General features: G+C 38.2%; 2 protein-coding genes and 1 long non-coding RNA gene across 3 annotated transcripts; all 3 read left to right on the plus strand.

Annotated features, from left to right (window-relative positions):
* Nucleotides 1-3,625: 3,625 nt before the first annotated feature.
* LOC137740254 (uncharacterized) lies at nt 3,626-4,356 on the plus strand. Its single transcript, XR_011069153.1, has 2 exons — nt 3,626-3,976; nt 4,119-4,356. It is a non-coding gene; the product is annotated as an uncharacterized lncRNA (long non-coding RNA).
* A 4,952-nt stretch (nt 4,357-9,308) lies between these two features.
* On the plus strand, nt 9,309-20,673 carry LOC137738844 (histone-lysine N-methyltransferase ATXR3-like). Its single transcript, XM_068478317.1, has 20 exons — nt 9,309-9,490; nt 9,672-12,327; nt 12,497-12,553; nt 12,722-13,903; nt 14,072-14,445; nt 14,530-15,087; nt 15,256-15,356; nt 15,489-16,539; nt 16,651-16,722; nt 16,941-17,051; nt 17,135-17,235; nt 17,800-17,899; nt 18,001-18,096; nt 18,279-18,446; nt 18,540-18,665; nt 18,755-18,808; nt 19,283-19,530; nt 19,625-19,733; nt 19,826-20,128; nt 20,217-20,673. The coding sequence occupies exons 2-20, from the start codon at nt 9,801-9,803 to the stop codon at nt 20,391-20,393; spliced, it is 7,515 nt and encodes a 2,504-aa protein (XP_068334418.1). The 5' UTR covers nt 9,309-9,490; nt 9,672-9,800; the 3' UTR covers nt 20,394-20,673.
* Nucleotides 20,674-22,266: 1,593 nt separating this feature from the next.
* Nucleotides 22,267-23,467, plus strand: LOC137741061 (protein VASCULATURE COMPLEXITY AND CONNECTIVITY-like). The gene is made up of 3 exons (XM_068480866.1): nt 22,267-22,749; nt 22,875-23,080; nt 23,199-23,467. The coding sequence occupies exons 1-3, from the start codon at nt 22,651-22,653 to the stop codon at nt 23,374-23,376; spliced, it is 483 nt and encodes a 160-aa protein (XP_068336967.1). The 5' UTR covers nt 22,267-22,650; the 3' UTR covers nt 23,377-23,467.
* Nucleotides 23,468-24,524: the final 1,057 nt, after the last annotated feature.

The following is a 24,524-nucleotide window of genomic DNA, read 5'->3' on the forward strand; positions in this document are numbered from 1 at the left end:
CCTTACAGGCTAGGGTAAAGGGAATTGTATTATGTGTAATGGACGCCTCGACTCTCCATGAGTCCATCATGCAGAATTTTTTTACTTTAATTGATATCATGCGGAAACTAATTAAAAGTTTAAACTGATTAAGGAATTAAAGACGATTATATTATCACCTAGTACATTATCGACTCATTCATGTTATAACATGTATATATTGTTATATTATAATTTTTAAGTTCACGGAATATAGTTTAACTATATTGTCAAAAGTTTCTCCAAGATCAATATTCAACTTATAGATCACCTGTGGAGAACATAGTGCTTAGAGATCACAGTATTGTATATACGGAATTTGCAGGTTATCCAACCCCAAATCCAGACATGCATGTGATGAGAACCATGAAGAAAAACAATACCGAGAACTCTCGAACTCTGTTCTGTTTGTAGTGGAACGATTGAAGAAGATGGAAATGTATGTGCCCTCTAATCAGTAGGGTGAGACGACATTTATGCCACGTCAAAACAATTAGGCAATTCTGCTTACTTAATTTATGTGAAATATAAACTCATCTAAGCATAGTGATTTTCACCCTACCAACCAATCTAGCTTATATATATATATATATATATATATATATATAGAGTAGTCTCTTGAATAATAGGTTTTTCTTGTTTGAGGGTGTGAAATTATGAATCCCACGTAAAATAATAAGGGTACTTTTACAAGTGTTATAAGGAGTAGATTAGCTCATATATTGTCAATTGGTTTTACAGTGTACCTCAAATTTCTTCATGACATTAGAGCGGAACTCGACCCAAACTAACTCTAATTGTTCAAATTGTTCAAATTGTTCCAATGGACTAGATCCATACTGATTACTTATGTGATAACCCTACACATATTGAGTTAGCAGGTAATTTTTTTATTTTTTTTATTTTTTAATTTTTGGGATAAACAATAAATTTTGTTAAATTATATGTTAAATTAGCCACTGACAGATCGAATCCACACTGTTATGCAAGTGCTCAACACCTAATTAAGTTGAGAACAATATGGCAGTGGACCGTTGAACCCCTATTACTCTATGAAATGATGACATTTCCATTGTAGTTACCATTTGAATTAATAGACATTTATTTTATGAATCTCTCTCTTTCACATGAAGCAGTTGTGCTTTGAAATTTTTTTCTTGAAGGAGGGAATTTGATGCTCCTGATCCAAGCAATCATTGGGGATACAAAGTGGGGTAATCGAGCTATCTTTTCCCACTATATTCCACTGCTGATGATCATATGATCCTCAGGATTTTTAGTTCTCCCATTATTCTTTTGACAACTGCAATATTCTAATTTTCCATCCATCGACTAAAGAGTTTTTCAATAGGCGGAGGATGAAAGTTTAGTCTTACAATAGACTAATAATAATATGGTTCAAATTTACCTATTACGATAATTGAACTTAAAACCTTTCACTTACAAGTGAAGATGAATGTAATTCAAACTTGAATACAATAAAACATGCATACTACTTTAATCAGTTGGCCTAATTCCCATCTATTACGTTACTATATGAAGTCTTTGAATTGAACAGACAGACGACATATTTAAGCGCACATGCACTCATCCTCATATTTAAGCTCGACAATTAAGCCAACACCATTACAGGCATCCCCATTAGTCAGGAGATTTGGAGGTTGGGAAGGACAATTTTTCCTATTCGTTTTTCCCTGAGGCTCTGATTGTTGTTGGGAATAAAATATCTGGGAAAGGGCGCATGAACTGCCATTGTTGTGGTGGAGAAGTGTCAGTGCTTCCCTCGATAGTGCGGCATTTTACTCATTTATTTTTCATATGTACTTCTTTCTTCTTCTAGCACTATGTTCGGCCTTAAATCTGTTAGGCCCATGCCAACTAATTGATAGACCAATAAGACTCCAATGTGCAGATAGGGGCCCAACACCAATTTTTCTCAATTTGGGTAGGTGGTCACCAATGAGACTAACTAATTAATAGCTTTAACATCATCTCTGATAGAGATATCAAAAGATAAATATCAATTATTAATTTGATAGCTAACTTGGTAAAGTCAGATTTTTTTCTTCCTTCAAATTATATGTTTTTTTTTATAAACGATATTTGCAGGACCCATTTTTGAAAAGAAATCAATTAAAATAAAATTTCAAAATCTATAATTAGTGCATTAATGGGACTCACACAATCAAATAATTAAAAAACTATTTGACATCACATTTTCTCATATGTCTATTCACATAGAATTGACATATATCTTCAAATTTGATTACATGATATTCCACTTAGAGTCATAGAATTGACACAGCAGTCAAGAGAATATTCCTTGTAATGGAGGAAAATTGGAAATTAATCCAAATTTTATATAGTTTTCACTATAATCATGGAGGAAATATTGAAATAAAATGTTTTGAAGATATAAAAACCAAAATGAAAGTAATATATAATCAAGTTAAATTCCCACTGATCTCCATTCCCTCGAACAACTAATAATTTAGCCTACAAACGATATCATAGACTCTTCTTATTAAGTATTTTTTGTCGATGTTATGCTAGAGATTACACATCTTCAAGACTCCAAAATCTTGTCAAACTTTCATGAAGATTCGTACTAGACTACAATAATAAATAAAAAAGATTACCAAAATATTAAATTTGGAATTTAGTAAAAAATTAGAATTTAAATTAATATGCATCAATTTCTCTGGATTCATAAATATAGAAATTTAAAATTTTTGAATGAAAAAAGAAGAAGAAATAATCTAGGACCTCCAATTCTCAAGTTTAAATTCTATATAAATATGTGTCATTTACAAATTTCTATGAATGGGAGTTTAAAAATAAAAAAATATAAAACAAACTTACCATGAGTGACCACCACCACCACCAATGCACCACCATCCACCATCATCATCACTATCACAGCTGCCGCCATGACCGCATACTGTTGTGGGCCCCACAACTCATCGCTATCACTGACACCGCTACCACCCATAGCCGCCACCACTACTGACACATTTTCGTAACTACTATCTTCATTTATATGTTAATGACTCTATACAAACACTAATTTCGTATTCAAATTCCATTATTCTTTTAGATCAACCAAATAAGAAAATTTACAAATTCTAAAAAACAAAAATTCAGTTATTTTAGAATTTCTTAATAATATTAAATTTCCTTATCGTATAAAATTTTGTGAAAAACTGAAATTCGAACATATTCGGGCTCCATCCAATATCCTGGCCACATGTATATAACCTAACATAGTAATTATCCTAACTAATAACCATACTACCATAGGTAATATAGTATGTTACGATAATTAACACACATCGTAATAAGTAGTAATCAAGAGGTGCACAGTACCTGTGGAAGGTGTAACAATTGGATTAGGCAAACCAAACGTATTAGACCCCTTCGGATTACGCAGATAAGATAAGGATAAATCAACACAGTAACATATCCATTTAGATTTCAAAAATAGAGACACTACACGTCAGCATAAAAAATCCTAACCCTATCTCTCTCTATAAATACTAGCTAAAGAAACAGATCAAATGTCACACCTTTACGAGTACCTCCATCCCACGCTAATTCTACAACACCTGACAAATTAAACAAAACCATAAGCATATGTTCTTGAGTTTTCTCGAAAAAAAACTGATCCGAACCAAACCAGAATTATGAAGTTCCTCTTGGAGTTGGGTTCGTGTTACCGTTCATCGTCGACGCGAACCCAAAATCATGTGACGAGATCAACTCATGAGAGAAGCTCCAAATCTGGAAGAGGTCATCAATGGAGGCCAGCTCTTGTTGCAATCTCAGAGGATGGGGTTGTTTCTGGTCATGAGGGTAACGTTCAATCTAAGAAGATGACATCAGCCAAAGGTCGACGGCCAAGGGCCAAAGCTCCAAGTTTCAGTTATACTACTAGTGATGATTTTCAGTACTACTCGAGGTAATTATATTATCACAGGATTAGTGTTTGATTTTTTTAGGTTGTATGTGTGCGTATATATATATATATATACACACACACACACACATATATATTTTCATTTATGGAATTTTAATTTGTTCATTTCTACCAATATTTTCAGGAGAAACGACGGGCCGACCATGGTACCTGCAGCGTTCTCAGCAACGCCGTTCATGTTTTGACGATGTGTTCTGTTTTTAAGTGCTTTTTGTTGATGTAACTATGTATTATCGGAGTTAGATATGTACTGTATCGGTACAGAAGAACGATGGATTTAATTCTCTTTAGAACCATCTGTATTTTCAATGCTTGCGATTACTTAAAGATCTATATAGCCAAAGATTATATTATTGTCTAAACTTGACGAATCAGTAATTTTTTTAATTGATTGCTTTAAGATTTTACAGTTTTACTAGAAAAAGGGTCCAAATATGTCGGAATGCTGTTTTATATTTCATGGCAATAAGATTCAACAAAGATATAAGCTAGGCATCTAGCTAGGGTTTGGTTTTCCCTTGCTTGGGTGTTTTGTAAATCCCTCTTTCTAGGGTTTCTGTGTATTTGTTGTTTGGTTGAGTTTGTTTTCTGGGTTTGGTTTTTTCTTGTTTTGCGTAAATTCATCAAAGCCTTGGTATCATAGACTGACCACTTTTGAAGTATTATACAGGTGGTTCATTTTTGAATCCATGATAAGTATTGAATCGATAATATATTTTTTGAACACGTGATGAGTATTTATCGAATGAATAACGTCGTCAAAATTATGTCATGATTGCAAGAGAGAGTTTCTTGCTTTTGTAACATTCTCCAATTTTTCTATAATGCATTAAATTCAGCTCAAATTTCGATTATCCACAGCATAATGGATCATGGAGTAACTATATGGTGTGTTATGGCTCAATGTCTCATCTCAGCTTAACAAACCCTAGTTACAGTTGTGGATGAAAAGATGGCACCACTAAATCAATTGCCGCATGGTTGACTACTACAAATATACCAACCCATGTGAAAAATGAGGCCACTGATCGAATGCCACATGACTGGTTTTATTTTCTTTTCTCTTCTTGTTTTTTTGTGAGTTCAGATATACGCAATACCTATTTATGCTATTTGCTTTAAATGACACAAAAATGTTGTGTCTTTTTGTGTCAAAGAGCACGTATGTGTGCCATTGAGGTCTAAAACAAATGGCTCTGATCCATTGATGAGGGAAGAGCAGTGCAGGTTGGATGTGAGATGAATCAATTACCCTTCCAAATCTACCCCGAATCAGATGAACGTGTTCCGTTTTTGCGTCCATGGACGTGTGGTGTTTGGTTTGCTAGTACTCTTAACTAGCGGATTGACCACCAAATCATCACAAGTTTTGACACGCGGTTCCTAGCTCTCAAGGTTGTGGCTGGCCTCCTGTAGGGAAAACCAGAGAGGGTCTATACTATTGCTTCGTTTGTTTGCCGGGAAATTTGGAAATCGCGACGCCATTGTAGTTTCAACGACCAGCGGCCTTGAGCGGAACACGGCTTCTCGAGCTACTAAAGCAGCTTTTGAGTTTTTGGATTCATCCCTTGTGGAAGCCTCTAGTAATAGTCCTAATGGTTTATCTTCGAGTGAGGATGACACGTCTTTTTGGTGTTCATGTCCAGTTAATATCATCAAAGTAAATTTTGATGGCGCATGGTCTAAGGAGGATGGTTCCATGGGAAAGAGATCCTTTCTGAATCCCTTCCATCAAATTCTACCAATCAACAAATCCAGGTTTTTGAAATTTGATCCAATTTTAAAAGCTAAATTTGCTGATTGGTAAGATTTGATAGAAGGGATTAAGAGATGATCCCTTTCCGGTTCCATGGGCCTGGGGACTAGTGGCTCGTGACTCCAATGGTTCTCTGGTGGCTGGTAGTGCAAAGAAGGGTACTGCTATTTCCCCCTTGGAATCCGAAGCCCATGCTGCCCATCTTGCGGTGGAGAGAGGCTCTGAGCTTCAAAGTTCAGCTTTGGGTCCGTGAGACTTATTGGTAGAGTCAAATTGCACGAGTATGTGGGCCTTGTGAGTACCCAATAAAGAATCTGATCAAATATTCACTCATTGATCACCACGATTCAAGAAACCAATGATTTTTATTTTACATTTTACCAGGGACCAATAAAGCTCTATGAAAATTTTATAAGATGACAATAAGGCTAGTAATGTTTTGTAACACGTAATGTTGAGCGGTTAAACATCGAATCATGCAAAAAATAAATATAGCAGAGATGAGGATTGCGGAAACTAGTAGACCAAAAAAAAAAACATGTGCCAATAGTTAGATCTTCAAAAATTGGAATTGTGCTCTTCATCGCATTTAAAATCATCATAGTTAACAGTGGGTTTGTCATGATATGTTTTCGTTTGACATGACCGTGTGAGATAACTAATCTAGTGCGTTGTATGGTTAGTGCAAATCATCCTAGTTAACAGTGGGTTTGTCATGATGGGCTTAAATTGCTTTAGACACTTGGGAAGTTCCAAATATTTTGGAAACGAGTCCTTCAAATTTGCCCTAATCTGCTTTTGGTCCAAGGAGTCCCAACACAGTACAACTCCAAAGCCTGAGAACCACAAACACAATCGCCCAGGGAGTTGGGAGTTCCCTCCACATTTGCAATCTGCCTCCTAAAATTATTTTGCTCAACTTCAGTTGAGCGCCAAAACCACGTTTACCAAAATAACCTTGCCCTATTTTCTATGATTCCCTACCCCACATGGACCCCACCATTCACCCACAATGACAATTCCACCCTTCACATGTATTATTACCTAGGCTAAACCCCAGTTTATGCATCATTGTCGTTCTTATTCAATACTAGTATATGTCCACATATGAAGTGTGTGAAAATTTTTACTTTGGTTATTAAAATTGAAGGAGAGAGGAAGCAAGTGAGAGCGAAAGTGGAGGGAGGGAGGGAGGGAGAGAGGTTGTTTTTCATTTTTATTTTTATTTTTTTTGTTAAATTAGAGATGATAAACTTACATGTAAGTGAAGTTTTTTTTTTTTTTTTTTAAAAGCAAAATTTTGCTTTATAAAATTACGTCACTGTTCTTAATTTTTTTGTTGGGATGAAAGACAAAAATGTATTTTCACCATCTTTTGGTTGACAAAGAGGATTTCATTAATGTAGTTTTAGATGCTTAATCATGTGATTTACTTTTGGACCATCTTTCATTCTTCAAGGTGCAGGAGGGTAGTTCGGGACAAATCTATGCGTTACGACTCGAATGCTAATACAACTGACTTATTGGAAACTAATTTTATTGCACACGTAAATATTATTAATCAATTGAGTTATAAGTTTATTTAAAAAAAATAATAATATTGTAACGTTAATTTTGTTATACATCAACAAAAAAAATGATCTTACTCAAGTTACTTTTATAATGTTTTTTTTCCTGTCGTGTGCTTCAGTGTCGAAGGTGCAAGAATTGATGAGTTTGATTTCCTTTTTCCTTGTTTCTTATGTGTTTTATTAGCATACTGAACCAAGTCAATTTATAACTTGCTTAAAGTGACTTTGTACATCTTAATATAAGAAAAATTAATGAAAATGACTTGAAAATTTTAAGTTTTAACGATAAGGATAAAATAAAGGGTAAAATAAATAGTAACTGTGACATCCCACATTGCCCAGGGGAGTCATCCTTATATGTATATTCACATCCTTACCTAGCACGAGGCCTTTTGGGAGCTCACTAGCTTCGAGTTCCTACGGAACTCCGAAATTAAGCGAGAAGGGGGCTAGAGCAATCCCATGATAGGTGACCCACTGAGAAGTTGCTCGTGAGTTCCCAAAAACAAAACCGTGAGGGAATGGTAAACCCAAAGCGGACAATATCGTGCTACGATGGTGGAGCGGGGCTGGGAAGTGATCCGCCCCGGGCCAAGATGTAACAATTTGGTATAAGAGCTTAACCCTGGCCGCGTGTGTGCCGACGAGAACGTCGGGCCCCTAAGGGGGGGTGGATTGTGACATCCCACATTGCCCAGGGGAGTGATCCTTATATATATATTCCCATCCTTACCTAGCATGAGGCCTTTTGAGATCTTACTGGCTTCAGGTTCCGTAGGAACTCTGAAGTTAAGCGAGAAGGAGGCTAGAGCAATTCCATGATGGGTGACCCACTGGGAAGTTGCTCGTGAGTTCCCAAAAACAAAACCGTGAGGGAATGGTAAGCCCAAAACAAACAATATCGTCCGCCCCAGGTCAGGATGTGACAGTAACATGATTGATTTTTTAGTATAAAAAAATGATTTTTTGTTAAAATAAACAGTACCGGGAACTTTTTGTTAAAATTCCCCTCAATATATTTGTATTTTTACAATTTTTTTATATATTTTTTTTTGTAAAAAATTGATAGCTTTTCATTGAACCAATTACAAGAACTTTCGATAATAAATTTGAGAAGATGTCGGAGTTCCTCAAATTAGCATAACACTTACCAAAAGAAAGAGAGGAAAACTAATGAAAATTACTTGAAAACTTTGAGTTTTAACGATAAGGATAAAATAAATGGTAAAGTGAATAGTATCATGTTTGCCTTTTTAGTGTAAAAATATGGTTTTTCGTTAAAGTGAATAGTACTGCGGGTTTTTCGTTAAAACTTCCAAGAAAGATATAGCAAGCTCGGCAATGAGAGATTTCATTTGCTTAACGAAGCATGTGAATAGAATAAATTATAATAAATATATTTAGAATTAGAATGCAAATATTTAACAAGAAGTTAACATTGTATTTGCAATGATGTTTGGTTCATTTTGAAGTGCTTTTAAAATGATTGAAAATTATTTAAAAAAAAATATTTTTGGTTTCAAAAGTACTTTCAAATGCTTTATCAAGACTCACTTGTGTTTTAACTAAAGATTGATTCCAAAAATATTTTTATTAAAAAACACTTTTAGTTATTTAAAAGTTCAAATGAGCCATCTATCAAAACAAGAAAACATAGAGTTAATTTTCAAACAGTCATTCAGTATTATACTTTGGTGGTATTCCACTTCACATAGAAATGAGAGGTTTAGGTTCGGATCTCGTAGATGGTTAGGTTATCCATTATGTGGACGAGTCACCGTTCAAGTGGACCTCTTGTGCTATTGAAACTACTAACTGGAGTCCGTTTCCACGTGGACCAAACTCCCCAAGGCTATTATGGTAATTTCAACACTTCTCTCGCAATGAAAGTACAAGCCCAAAGGGAAAAATAAATAAATACCACCACGAAGGTTTCGTCTTTCAGACCAAGAACAACAGCATACGAGAGAAAGAGGAACGAACAGAGAGACACAGACGCGGAGATACAGAGAGAGAGAGAGAGAAAGAGAGAGAGATTGGCCTTCGAGCTTTCGATTTCTCGCAGTTTATTGATCTGTATTCGTCAAGTCTCTTGCTTTTGCGCGCTCCTTCGCTTCGTCAAGCTATATTTTCTCGTCGATCTATTCACTCAGCTCGTCAAATTTCTCGGTATTTTCCCCCTTTCGATTTCGATTGTTTTGTAAGCATTCTGGGTTAGAGTTTTGAATTACAGAGGTTTTGGAATACTGGGTCTTTCTTCATATTTTGTTTGTTTATGCATGCGTTGTATTCGACATTGAAACCCTACATTGGGTTTGTATTGATCTGTTTGTTGAATATTTGGAAATAGGGTTTTCGATTGGAGCGCGGATTGAGGAGGGGAAGACCCAGTTGAACCGAATTGCAGTATGAGCATCCATAGCCCCGGGGAAGGGGACAGATAGGGTTTTCGGATTGGGTGCGGAGGGTTGGGATTTCCATGGGCGATGGAGGCGTCGCATGCATGCCTTTGCAGCATAATATCATGGACACCTTTCCAATTCAGGAGAAGACTACGCTTTGCGGAGGCAAGAACGGTAACAATGGCTTCAATTCCAAGACGGTTAAGAAGAAGAAGATAGTGAAGGTAATGAAGCCCAAGAAGAAAGTTGTTAAGAACCCCGGGTCTTCGAAGAACGAGGAGTCCGAAAAAAGTGAACTGGGATTGGATAAAGGTGCTAACAGTGCTACTAAGGAAGCTGAGAATGGTGAAAATGCTGAGGAGAAGAAGGAGGAAGTGGAAGAGGGTGAATTGGGGACTTTGAAGTGGCCCAAAGTTGAAGAGGAAAATGGTGAATTCGTGCCAGAGAAGTCTAGAAGAAGTGAAATTGAGAAGGGAGAGATTGTTGGTGAGAAGTGGAGGAGAGGTGAGGTGGAGAAATCAGAGTCCTTTTCAGGGAAATGGCGAAGAGGGGACGTAGAGAAAGGAGAGATTGTTCCAGAGAGGAGCAGAAGAGTCGAAGCTGAATTTGGGTCGTGGAGACCTCCCAAGGATGAAATTGAGAAAGGTGAGTTCATTCCAGATAGATGGCAGAAAGGGGAAGTGGCCAGAGATGACTACACTCCCGGTAAATTCCGCAGGTATGATATGGGTAAGGAGAAGAGCTGGAAATTTGATCGTGAGCGTACACCACCTCCCGGGAAGTATTCAAATGATGATCCTTTCAGAAGGAAAGACTTTAGTAGAAGTGGAAGCCAGCAGAGCAAGAGTAATGCCAGGTGGGAGAGTGGCCCTGACAGGAAGACGAGGATCAGTTCCAAAATCGTTGATGAGGACGGTGCTTACAGAAATGAGCACAGCAATGCTAAGTGCCACCCTGGAGAATACCCGTCTGTTAATCGGTTAAAAAGGTTTGGTACTGATACAAGTATCGGTGAGCGGAAGAACTATGGAGACTATGGCGATTATCCAGGTACAAAATTTCGTAGGGTTTCTGATGACACCAATCGCTCTGCCCACTCTGAGCATTATTCACGCAGTTCTGTGGAGAGGTCTTATCGGAATTCTTCGTCGTCAAGAGTTGCATCAGACAAGTACTCCTCCAGGCCTTATGAATCTACTTTGTCTTCCAGAGTAGTTTATGACAGGCATGGGAGAAGTCCAGGACCTCCAGGTCATTCTGAGCGATCCCCACGTGATCGGGCCCGTTATTTTGATCACCGGGATAGAAGCCCAATGCGCCGTGAAAGATCTCCGTATGTCCATGAGAGGTCTCCATATGGTCATGAGAAATCACCATATGGTCGGGAGAAATCACCACATGGCCGTGAGAAATCTTCACTTGGCCGTGAGAAATCTCCACATGGCCGTGAGAGATCTCCACATGGCCGTGAGAGATCACCATTCGGGCGTGAGAGATCTCCATACAGCCATGAGAGATCTCCATACGTCCATGAGAGGTCACCATACTACCGCGAGAGATCACCATATGGGCGTGAGAGATCACCGTATGGGCGTGAGAGATCACCGTTTGGGCGTGAGAGATCACCATATGGACGTGGGAGATCTCCATATGGTCAGGAGAGATCTCCATATGATAGGAGCCGTCAATATGGTCACAGGAACCGGAGTCTGTCTCCACAAGATCGACCTCGATACCACGACCGCAGGACTCACACTCCAAATCTTTTGGAGCGGTCCCCACATGATCGGATTAGACCTAATAATCATCGAGACACAAGTCGAAAAGGTGGAGCAAGTGAAAGGCGCAACTCCCATTACGGTAATAGGGGGCAAGAAGATAAGCTGACGCAGAAGGATCCCTGTGGAAAAGACTCACATTCAACTGCTAAAGAATCTCTAGATAGAAGCACTGTCCCTGATATTAATGTATCTGTGGAGACAAATACCACCAGTGAGTCTCACAAAGAAGAACCATCTCAAATTCCAAGTGTAAATTGCACCGAAAATTCTCATATGAGTCCTATCAGTGTAGCCCCTCCTGAAGAGCTGCTTTCGATGGAAGAAGATATGGATATATGTGACACACCACCACATGTCCCGGTTATTGCTGATTCATCCACCGGGAAATGGTTCTACCTCGATTATTATGGTGTAGAACGTGGACCTTCAAAATTGTGTGAGCTTAAATCACTTGTTGAAGAAGGGGCTCTCATGTCTGACCACATGGTCAAGCACTCAGATAGTGATAGGTGGGTAACTGTTGAAAATGCAGTTTCACCACTGGTGACCGTACATTTCCAATCCATTGTATCAGACTCTATAACTCGACTAGTAAGCCCTCCAGAAGCTCCCGGTAATCTTTTGGCAGATACTGGAGATACTGGGCAATATGATGCTCAGAGTGGGAAGGAGGCAGCGATCACTTTGCTACCACCAGGATTTGGCCCAGATGTTGGTGGAGCTGCTTCTGAGCCTTTAGAAGATCTCCGTATTGAAGAAAGGGTTGGAGCTCTGATGGAGGGTTTGACAGTTATTCCTGGCAGGGAGCTTGAAGCTATTGGAGGTATGTTTTATCTGATTTATTATTATTATTATTATTATTTTATTTTTTTGAAATTTGATTTTTGCTGTTGTGAAGTAACAAATTTTACCTCATTTATTTATTTATTTATTTATATGTTTGTGTGGAGATATCTCATTTTTTGTCCTCTTTTATATTTGTCATTTTGCAGAAGTTTTGCAGATGTCGTTTGAATATGCACAACGAGATGGATGGGAAAACACTGCAGGTAGTGGTTTACATTGGTTTTTCAGTTTTTTTAGGAGTTAAATAGGACGTCAAGTTGATGTTCAGACAACATAGAATGTGAAATTTAGAAAGGACGTGAAATTGTTGTTAAAAATTGTATTTTTATTTACGAGAAGTATTTTACTTACGCATCTATTGGCATGCACAGGTTTCAGTCAAGGCCACAATGCGGAACAGCATGATCAGAAAACCGAAGAACCTGGATACTCTGACATTAAAATAAAGGAAGCTGCAGAAATTAGGCTGACTGCACCTTCTGACAAGGATGCTGGGTTTGCTTGTGGTGATTCTGATGACTGGTTTTCTGGTCGGTGGTCATGCAAGGGTGGTGATTGGAAGAGGAATGATGAAGCATCACAAGAGAGGTCTTCTAGAAAGAAATTTGTTGTAAACGATGGTTTCCCATTATGCCAGATGCCAAAGTCTGGTTATGAAGACCCTCGATGGCATAAAAAAGATGAATTGTATTATCCTTCGCAAAGCAGAAGACTTGATCTACCTACTTGGGCTTTTTCATGTCCAGATGAGATAAGTGATTTTAGTGGCATGAGCAGAACAACTCAAATTAAGCCTACTGTCATAAAAGGAATAATAGGAACTATGCTTCCGGTAGTCAGGATAAATGCATGTGTGGTTAAAGACCATGGTTCATTTGTTTCTGAGCCTCGCATAAAAGCCCGTGGTATGGAGAGGTATACGTCAAGGTCTTCTCGGTCATATACTTCAGGTAGTGATGGGAAGAGATCATCGGGAGAAGGTGATACCCAGTTGAAACCAGTTTGTGAACGACAGTCACAGGGGTCTTCAAAATGCATTACATCTATTAACACCAAAAAAGACCGTATTTGCACAGTCGATGAGCTGCAATTGCACTTGGGTGACTGGTACTACCTTGATGGTGCTGGGCACGAACGAGGACCTTCATCATTTTCTGAGCTACAGGTCTTGGTTGATCAAGGAGTGATCTTAAAACATACCAGTGTTTTCCGGAAATTTGATAAAGTTTGGGTTCCAGTGACATCTGCTGCAGAGACTTCGGAAGCTACTAATTTGAATCGGCAGGAGAAGAACACAAGATCTCGTGATACTTCAGGACTTGCTTCATCACAATCTAAAAGTGCTTTATTTGAAGAGTTGACCACAAGGTCGAGTTGGCTGCACAACCTGCACCCTCAATTCATTGGTTATACATGCGGAAAGCTTCATGAACTGGTGATGAAATCTTACAAAAGCCGGGAGTTTGCTGCGGCCATAAATGATGTTCTAGATCCATGGATTAATGCAAAGCAGCCAAAGAAAGAGGTGGAGAAGCATATGTACTGGAAAACAGGTATGATCTATTCAATTTAATGTCCATTTGCCTTCTATCTTCTCTTTTCCTTGACCTCAATCTTTTTTGTATGTACATTTTGGTTTGATTTCCTTTCAATTTGAACTTTGGTGTTCGTCATGAAGTTTCGTTTTATCCATGCATTAATCTATTTGGGGTTTGCTTCAGATGTTGATGCCCGTATTGCCAAGAGAGCCCGGTTGCTGGTTGATGAAAGTGAAGATGACTATGACATGGGAGATGATTTGCTAACAGTTGAAAGGGATGAATCCACATTTGAGGATCTATGTGGTGATGCTTCTTTCTACACAGAAGAGAGTAGGAGTTATGGCTCAGAGACGGGAAGCTGGGGTTTATTAGATGGGCAAGTGCTGGCGCGAATCTTTCATTTTCTGAGATTAGACATGAATTCCCTTACCTTTGCTTCTATGACCTGTAAGCACTGGAGAGCTGCTGTCAGGTTTTATAAGGATATTTCAAGACAGGTTGATTTTTCATCCTTGGGTCCCAACTGCACTGATTCCGTGATTGTGAACATTATGGTAGGTTTTGCTATTTTTTTGCATCACAGAACATTAGGCATCTATGTACATCCTCATAAATCTAATGTAATTCTTTGGTTGCAGAGTGGTTACGGCAAAGAAAAGATTAACTCTATGGTTCTGATTGGTTGCACCAACATCACCCCGCACACTCTTGAAGAGATCCTTAGTTCACTTCCTTGTTTATCTACCATAGATATCAGAGGTTGCAACCAGTTTGGCGAGTTGGTAATTAAGTTTCAGAATCTGAACTGGATTAAGAGCCGAAGTTCATCTGGTGCGAAGATATTTGAGGAATCCCATTCGAAAATTAGGAGTCTGAAACAGATCAGTGAGAAATCTTCATCTGTTTCTAGAAGTAAGGTTCTAGGCAATGATATGGATGATTTTAGTGAACTGAAAGTGTACTTCGATAGCGTGGATAAGAGAGAGACTGCAAATCTCTCATTCCGGGGAAGTTTATACAAACGTTCAAAACTATTTGATGCTAGACGGTCCTCATCCATTCTATCTAGGGATGCTCGCATGAGGCGGTTGTCCATTAAGAAATCTGAACATGGTTACAAGAAGATGGAAGAATTTGTTGCTTCAAGTCTGAAGGATATCATGAAGGAGAATACCTATGATTTCTTTGTGCCCAAGGTACTGGTAGTCATTTGCTTTGATTGTTTTCATGTTTGAGATGCTTTTTTATCGTATTTTATCTTTGTCTTGTTTTTAGATTTGGTTCCCTTTTTTTTGTCCTTTATGTTTACGTTCACTTTCATATAAATATGTTCTGAAACTTTGTTACCTCCTTTTCTTTACCAGGTTGCTGAAATTCAGGATAGAATGAGAAATGGTCATTACATACGCCGGGGATTGAGTTCTGTGAAGGAGGATATCAGTCGAATGTGCAGGGATGCAATAAAGTGAGTTCTATTTCACTTTTTGATTGTTGTATGGGTTCATGATGTATTTTTCAGAACCTTTTTTACTTAACAATGTGATAAAAGTTTTTCTTTCTCTCTCTCTCTCTCTCATTTTATTTTTCTGTGCTGCAGAGCAAAGAATCGGGGGGATGCTGGAGACATGAATCACATTATAACATTGTTTATTCAACTTGCCACACGTTTAGAAGCTGCTTCTAAGTCTTCTCATGAAAGAGATGAGTTGATTAAGTCATGGGAAGATGATACATTTGCAGGGTTCTCTTCATCCTCCAAGTGTAGAAAGAAGCTCAGTAAAGTAGCTACTGAAAGGAAGTACTCGAATAGGAGTAATGGCACTGTGAATGGTAGTATGGATTATGGAGAGTATGCATCTGATCGAGAAATCAGAAGGCGTTTATCCAGATTGAATAAAAAATCTATGGATTCAGAAAGTGAAACCTCTGATGATATGGACAAGTCTTCTGAATATAGCAAGAGCAATAGTGATAGTACTTCTTCCGATACAGAAAGTGACACCGAATTGAAGTCACAAAGTCAAACGGGGCAGTCAAGAGCAGATGGAAGCTTTACACCTGATGAGGATTTTGATTCTATGACTGATGATCGGGAGTGGGGTGCTCGCATGACAAAATCAAGCTTGGTTCCTCCTGTTACGAGGAAATATGAAGTTATTGAGGAATATGTTATTGTATCCAATGAGGAGGATGTGAAACGGAAAATGCAGGTATCTTTACCAGATGACTATGTTGAGAAACTTAATTCTCAGAAGAATGGAACTGAGGAGTCTGATATGGAGCTTCCTGAAGTAAAGGATTACAAGCCAAGGAAAATGCTTGGAGAAGAGGTTATAGAGCAAGAAGTTTACGGAATTGATCCATATAGCCACAATCTTTTACTTGACTCTATGCCAGAGGAGTTGGACTGGGATCTTGTGGAGAAGCATATGTTTGTTGAAGATGTGCTCCTTCGCACATTGAATAAGCAAGTCAGGCGGTACACTGGGAGTGGAAATACTCCTATGATCTATCCCTTGCATCCTGTTGTTGAAGAAATCCTAAAAGGTGCTGAAAAGGATGGTGATGTCCGAACTGTTAGGATGTGTCAGAGTATTTTGAAGGCCATAGAGAGCCGACGTGATGATAAGTATGTTGCTTATAGGAAGGTAAACTTTTTGCCTTATTCCCTGTTGATGCGTTACTTCGTGGATTTATGTCAAGCAATAAGGTGATGACTATTTAATCTTGTGTAATCGTTAATTTGTTATGATGACCAGGGGCTTGGTGTTGTTTGCAACAAAGAAGAAGGCTTTGGAGAAGAAGATTTTGTTGTTGAGTTTTTGGGGGAGGTATGGCTCCATTTTTTTTTTTGTGGAGTTGTTTTCTCAGTCATTTAATCATCCCATACTTTTATATGATGCTGCCTTATCTTATACTTTCGTCCAATTTTTAGTTAAACGCCATGGAAAAGTAGTGCATAACTTGTTCATGCAATCATATGATAAAATTTTGTTAAACTGATTTTTGATCTTGTGATTGGCTAATTTCTACATTTAATATAATATAGGTTTATCCTGTTTGGAAATGGTTCGAGAAGCAAGATGGGATTCGATCTTTGCAGAAAAATAACAAAGATCCAGCTCCAGAGTTTTACAACATTTATCTCGAAAGGCCCAAGGTGCTTTTCACTTGCATAAGTTCATACATAGTTATGTACATGCTTTATGGATTAGCATCTGATTGTTCATTATTGTTTGTCAGGGTGACGCTGATGGGTATGATTTAGTTGTTGTTGATGCCATGCATAAGGCAAACTATGCAAGTAGAATTTGTCACTCATGCCGACCTAATTGTGAAGCAAAGTAAGTTCTATTGTTTTAGTTTTGTTAGTCAGGACTTTCAATTCAACTTCCCGGTGTACATAACAGAGTCACCTTGCTAGTTATAAATTCACTCACATATTTTACATTTAAGCTATTATATCTCTGTAAACATTGTGCTTCATATAGATGTTTTTTTTTTTTTTTTTTTTTTTTTTGTAGTTTGTTTCTAATGGTGCACCACTGTTACCTTTGTTGCTAATGGTGTACTATTGTTACCTTTGTGTCTTGGTTTGTATTATGATTTGAGGAGCATTTAATGTTTGGCTGCCAGAAGTCAGAACATGCCTTTTCAGATCTTTATTGCTGGAATTTTAATGGTTGTAACAATAATTCTTTTTTGCTTAGCACTGGAGTTCAATATATGAGTATTATCAGGATATGGCTTGATTCTGTGTGTTATGAAGGCTTATATGATGATAACGAGAAGGCTTTGTCTTATATTGGACAGAAGTACCTGTAGTAATCTAGTGTTGCTTTGTAATTGCAAGATTTGCTTGAACTTTTCCTGCTAGTTCTATAACATCTAGTGTTTGGTGAATACAGAGTTACTGCTGTAGATGGCCGTTACCAAATTGGAATCTACACTGTACGAAAGATTCAATATGGTGAGGAGGTGACATTCGATTACAACTCCGTTACAGAGGTGTGACTCTTTTTCCTCTTGGTCTCATGTACACTAAATTGCAATTTACATAACTACACAAGTACACATGTAACGATTGTGCTCATCTATTTTTATGACAGAGTAAGGAAGAATACGAAGCGTCAGTTTGTTTGTGTGGCAGCCAAGTTTGCCGGGGAAGCTACTTGAATTTAACAGGCGAAGGTGCTTTTCAAAAGGTAAGAGAAAAGTAATGGCTGCACTTAATACTTAGAGGATCAGATTCCTCTTGAGGGAACTAAGATATTTTCTTTCAACCTCAGTCTTGGTCCCCAAAGATAGGAATTCCTATGGGTATTCTTCTCCCTTATCCTTTAAAGTCATTTTAGTTTTATTAACTGGATTATTGTCCATTCATCAGGTGCTAAAAGAGTGGCATGGAACTCTTGATCGTCATCAGTTAATGCTGGAGGCTTGCGAGTTAAATTCAGTATCTGAGGAGGACTATCTTGAGTTGGGAAGGGCTGGTTTAGGCAGTTGCTTGCTGGGTGGGTTGCCAGATTGGGTGATTGCATATTCAGCTCGCTTGGTATGTTGTTTTTCTGCTGCCTTTGTTTTTACTTTTTAGTAATTATGGAAATCAACTGTCATTTTTTTTCATTCCCTTTCATTTTGATTGAAGGTGAGGTTTATAAATTTTGAAAGAACAAAGCTTCCTGAGGAGATTTTAAAGCACAATTTGGAAGAAAAGAGGAAGTACTTTTCAGATATTTGCCTTGAGGTTGAGAAAAGTGATGCTGAGGTTCAGGTGATTTTTTTTTTTTACTTAAAGTGTGTCCTTTTAAGATCATGTCTTTTGTGGTTGCTCCTGGCTTACCATTTCTTTTTGCATGATAGGCCGAGGGTGTGTACAACCAAAGGCTTCAGAATTTGGCTGTAACTCTTGACAAGGTGATTACCCTTTTCCTATGTGTAAAGAGACTTATCATCCTTTTATTTCTTTTTGTCTTTGTTAAATATTTGATAAACATATTTAGTAAGATATCTGTAGTACTTAGAGGTTGTGGTCTAGCACATTATCATGACATAATGAATCTTACTGTGGTATAGGCTTATCGTGGGTGGGCCTCGTTATACTGGTTTCGCAATAGAATGTTGCATGATGTGAAGATTTCGAAATTAATGGTTTTGCTTAGCTTGCAATTTCTCACTTTCGTTGCCAAACTTCTGCACAGATTTGATTGTTGTCTATATTTATGCATGTTAATTGATTCTCAAATTTATCTAGACTGTTTTGTACGGAGAAACTACACCTAATGAGGCTTAATGTTTAAATCCTTATTCTGATATTCTCTGCTATCAATAAGTGATCGTTTTGTCGTATTCTATTCCACTGTATGAAGATCTGATGAATGATATCTACAGGTGAGGTATGTTATGAGATGCGCTTTTGGCAACCCCAAGGATGCTCCACCTCCGCTAGAAAGGTTAAGTCCTGAAGAAGCTGTTTCCTTTCTATGGAAGGGAGAAGGATCACTTGTACAGGAGCTTCTTCAGAGCATGGCTCCTCATGTGGAGGAACACTTGCTAAATGATCTACGGACGAAGATCCTTGCTCGTGATCCATCAGGTTCAGATGACATATGGAAGGAACTTAAAAGATCTTTATTATGGTGAGTAACATACACATGAGTTAATTTTCTTATGCTAGGTTTTGACTCGGTAAACGATTCCAACTTTATGGGAATTTTTGGTTTGTTTTTGAAGGTTGAGAGATGAAGTCCGGAATCTTCCTTGTACATACAAGTCTAGAAACGATGCTGCTGCTGACTTGATCCATATTTATGCTTACACACGTTGTTTTGTTAGAATACGGGTACGTCCTTCTAATGAGAACCTCTAAAAAGTTTTCTAATTGATTTGCAATTCTGCTATCTGAATCTGAAGCGAGCTTCATTCTACTCTCAGGAATACAAAACTGTAACTTCACCACCAGTATACATTAGTCCACTTGACCTAGGCCCCAAGTACACCGAGAAACTGGGATCAGGTTTTCAGGAGTATTGCAAGACGTATGGGGAAAACTATTGTTTAGGGCAGCTTATTTTTTGGTATAACCAGACTAGTGCAGAGCCGGATTGTAGCCTGGCAAGAGCGAGTAGGGGTTGCTTGTCATTACCGAACTTCAGTTCTTTCTTCGCCAAGGTTCAGAAACCTTCACGGCAGCGTGTTTATGGCCCAAGGACAGTGAAGTTTATGCTAGCAAGGATGGTGAGTTTCGGTCTCTCATATATCTATATGCCTTTAAGTTCGTTTGATTCGAGATGTGGCTTTGCTCATATATTCGATTGCTTTTCAGGAGAAGCAGCCGCAGAGACCTTGGCCAAAGGATCGAATATGGTCGTTCGATAACTCTCCCAGAGTTATCGGCAGTCCAGTGCTGGACGCTGTTGTGAATAAATCTCATTTGGACAGGGAGATGGTGCATTGGTTAAAGCACAGACCCGCGATATTTCAGGCTATGTGGGATCGGTGAAGTTTTGCAAGCGTCAGGAACTGACAGCCGGATTACTCGCCCTAACTCTTTTTTCCCAATTGTTTCGGAATGATTTTTCGATATAAAGTTTACTGCTGCCCCGTTCAATGTGGGGAGTTTGTAATCATTCCCAAACAGCGAGCTTTTCCAATTCTTGTGTACAGCTCTTCATCTTTGTAATTTGTAATTCATTACGTAGCAGTAGAACAGCTGTTTTTTTCTCACCTCCACTTCTAATTTTTGAGAGAAATGAAAAGTAGAGAAGTAGTCCAATGCATTAGCTCCTGTCTTTGCATTTTGTTTTCCTTCTCTCCAAAATTACTTGGACCATTTTTATCCTAATTGTCACGCGTATTGTGAAGCCGGGACTCTCTTTTTCCGATGACCCTTGGCGAAACTCCGTTGAGGCAAGGCTTGAATAATGCAGTTTCTAGACTTGAATGTTCTTCGGATTATGATTTTCACCCAAAATCCCCTACCTTAGTCTGATTTCGCTCAAGTCACCCTCACCAATGATAGCCCCGCCACCGTTGCAACGCCGCCGCCTTGGACTACTCCCAACTCCTGAGGTTCCCCATACACGAACCCATTTCGGACTAGCAGGGATTACTTCCCAACCCCAACGTTTTACCATTGTCCGCCTCATCTCAACTTGCTGCCCACCACCCATTTCTCTCCAACTCCGCCTGCTCCGCCGCGTCATCTCCAGCACGACGACTACAAATCCACGTTGTTCTGTTGCATTTTTTAGACTTTTCCAATGAGTCAATTTGTTCTCTCATGAGAAGAAAACGGATTTATATGCATTGAAAGTTGTACTTATGTGAATCAGATGGTATTTGGAAACACTTTGTGTTCGGCTCGCTTAGCCTCCCTGGCAAAATAAAAGAGCAACAGTGTGTTCCATTCATTGAGCCCAACCATGGTTCTATGCATAGCAACACAATACCTTGCTATTAAGTGGTCGAACAAACCTAATCACTTGACACCTCTACGGAATATTTTCTCATCAAATAATCATGTCCTATAAATATCCACAAAAAATTGGAGAGACCACAGAAGTGAAAGGCCCATCGCATCTGGGTCCAGATGAATAGAAAAGTAGGCCCAAGGCCCAAAGAGTGTCTCTCCTGCAGCTCATGAACTTGCACATTTGTGGATCACCAAAATATGTAACCCAAGAGACGTAAAGATCCATATACATACCTGCAAAGCCCAACTATTCCTGATTCAAATTCAGTTACTTCTTCCTATCCTAAAGTGGAATAATCCCCAACCGACCCAAAAGGAAAGGAAGTAGTCCCCTGCCGACCTAAAAAGAAAGGAATAGTCCCCCAATTTGAGAAAATTTAGAAATCGTTTCACCATGGAGAACATAAATATCTCTGTCAATATACTTATGAGTATTTTTACTACCTTTCTAAAGAAAATGATTGAAATAAGACTAAGCCATATTTATAAATAATGATTTTCACACTCATATATCTCATCGCACTTCTACATGTTATTCAACTTTTGAATTTGAATAAATTCAAGAAAGATTAATGAAAAGAGAAATGATGAACATGCAATTTTCCTCCTCTTACAGTATTCCGTTTAATTTTGTTTGTTATTTGTGTTTGATTTATTCTGATAGCTAGAAATAAAGTGAGATTTGTGAGAGGCTAAAAATGATGTTTGGAAATCAACTCCCTAATAGGAAAAAGAAATGAAGAGATGAGGATAGACTGAAAAAACGAGAGTGTGAAAACCACTCATCCTTATCTTGGCAATATATTGGAGTACCAACCAATTATTGGCATACAGCAGGGCATATTAATCCAAATTCTCAATGGTGCCAAAACATCCTGCTTTGTTAAAACTTAAAAGTCAAAAAAGGGTCCTGCAATTACTCAGAGATTGACCTTGGGGAATGTGTGGGGTGGTGAAAGATGCTGAGGCACGCTGCTCTATGCTGGTTGATATGAGCTGGTTTATATGAGCTGGTTTATGCCCTACCTTGCTTGCTTCCCATCAAAGGAATCCACGACACGACCCAAGAAAAAAGAAGTGAAAGAAGTCCCTAAAGCAAATTAAAGCTCGCACTGTGTAGACAAAAGAAGCTTTTTTACCCACTTATCCCACCTCCTTGTAATCCTTTCTTCCACACATACTTTTCCCTGCAGTGTGGACTGTTTAGTCTATCCCCTTACATACAAACTCCCCTTCCTCCCACCCTCCTCATCATCTAAGAGAGATCTAGAGAGAGAGAGAGAGAATGGTTAAGATTGGAGGGTTCTTCGTCTGCCTCTTGATCGTGGCAATAGACATCGTAGCCGGGATTCTTGGCATCGAAGCAGAACTCGAACAAAACAAGGTACATACCTATCGCCTCGCTTATTTTTACACAAGCGATACTACAAGATCTTAGGTACATGAGTAAATGTTTTTAATCAGTTGAGCTACAAAAGCGTCTTGCCATAATACTGTTGCGTGCAATAGGTGAAACACTTGAGACTCTGGATCTTCGAGTGTAGAGAACCAAGCCATGCAGCATTCAAGCTAGGGTTAGCTGCAGCCGGACTTCTGGTTCTTGCACATGTTATTGCAAACTTGCTAGGTGGATGCAACTGCATTTGTTCTCAGGATGAACTCCAAAAGGCCCCTCCTAATAAGCAACTCTCTGTCGCTTGCCTCGTCTTAACTTGGTACATGTCGATAATCGATGATTAGGTTAATCGTTTAGCGGTTGTGTTTGATAACCATGATCGTTTTCAGTTTTCAGTTTTCTTTCATGTTCTTAATTTGTTCGTTGTTGATGATCAGGATCATTTTGGCCGTTGGATTGTCGATGCTGGTGATAGGGACTTGGTCAAACCACAAGTCAAGATCTTCATGTGGTTTCACACACCATCATTTTCTGTCGATTGGAGGCATCGTGTGTTTTGTTCATGGGATGTTTTGTGTAGCTTATTACATATCTGTCACTGCCTCTACTGGTTAATACTTTAGTTAGTTTCGTTAATTAAGCCGTGATTAAGGATTAATGTTACCTAGTTAGTTTCGTTAATTAAGCCGTGATTAAGGATTAATGTTACCTTGTTCGTTTGCTGTTTTACTTTACTAATCCATCCCTTTCATGCAACGTCCTATCATCTAAACCGAACCCTTTACTCCCTCTTTCCAAGCGAGACAATAGTAGTGCAAATCTTTCTTTTACTACTTTGATTAATTTAATACAATGCGCTAATCTTTCTTTTCCACCGATTAGTTTAGGATACGGAATGGAGATTATAATAATAAATAATATAACGATAATGTTGGATGTTTCTTTATTTTGTTGTCTTCCCTTCTCTTTTAAAGGATGCATATGAATTGCGTATGCGCTAACATGTGTGGTATGTTCTAACCCTGAGATATAAATATAGAATTTACGGATCTCTTTAATTACATTATTAATAATTTTTATATATAAAGCCATCATTCTAAAATGGTAAAACTTTCAATAATCCGTTAAACTTAATATTATAAAGTCGGTTGAAATAAATATTAATAATCTCTATATATAAAGTTAGCATTCCAAAACGGTGAAGCTTTCAATATACTAAAAACGCGTAGAATGTGAAAAAAAAAGAAGGTAATTTGTAGAGATAAAATAGTAAAATGACTAAATTTTGAATTAAAAGAAAATTAATTAAAAATTCTAAAAAATTAAAAGAATTCTACGTAAAAAGCAAATTGCCACACACGCTAGGGCGTTGCTAGATATCCATTAAACTTATATTTCGGTGTAACATGAATTATTTAAATTGAAAGCTTAGTCTACCATAAGATTAATCTAAGGCTCATATGAAAGAGGGCTTCACAATGAGGACTTTACAAGAGCAGTTATGGATCAAATGGCCCATAAATAAGCATGCAGAATTGCTCCAGGACCAGCCATTGAAGTCCATGCATTCTTTAGGTACTCTTCTAGGGTTGGTGTGTATTCACTATAAAATGATGTACAAAGATGGTAAGCGCAAGCACATACAAACGATATTAGAGGATAGAGAGTCGAACTTCAGAATTTTTTAGTGTAAAAGTAACTGTTTTTAACTAACTAAGCTACAAGTCTGTTGTTGGTTACCTCTTTCTTAATATAGGGGAGGA

This window comes from Pyrus communis, chromosome 7 (assembly GCF_963583255.1).
Source record: "Pyrus communis chromosome 7, drPyrComm1.1, whole genome shotgun sequence".
Classification (NCBI taxonomy): Eukaryota; Viridiplantae; Streptophyta; class Magnoliopsida; order Rosales; family Rosaceae; genus Pyrus; species Pyrus communis.

Bases quoted from the DNA above. Each gene is read 5' to 3' on its own strand.
- LOC137738844 (XM_068478317.1), top strand. From the start codon at position 9,801: ATGGGCGATGGAGGCGTCGCATGCATGCCTTTGCAGCATAATATCATG. The intron at 15,357-15,488 runs GTGAGTTCTATT...TCTGTGCTGCAG, and splicing joins ATGTGCAGGGATGCAATAAA to AGCAAAGAATCGGGGGGATG. The intron at 17,052-17,134 runs GTGCTTTTCACT...ATTGTTTGTCAG, and splicing joins TTTATCTCGAAAGGCCCAAG to GGTGACGCTGATGGGTATGA.
- LOC137741061 (XM_068480866.1), top strand. From the start codon at position 22,651: ATGGTTAAGATTGGAGGGTTCTTCGTCTGCCTCTTGATCGTGGCAATA. The intron at 22,750-22,874 runs GTACATACCTAT...TGCGTGCAATAG, and splicing joins CAGAACTCGAACAAAACAAG to GTGAAACACTTGAGACTCTG. The intron at 23,081-23,198 runs GTACATGTCGAT...GTTGATGATCAG, and splicing joins GCTTGCCTCGTCTTAACTTG to GATCATTTTGGCCGTTGGAT.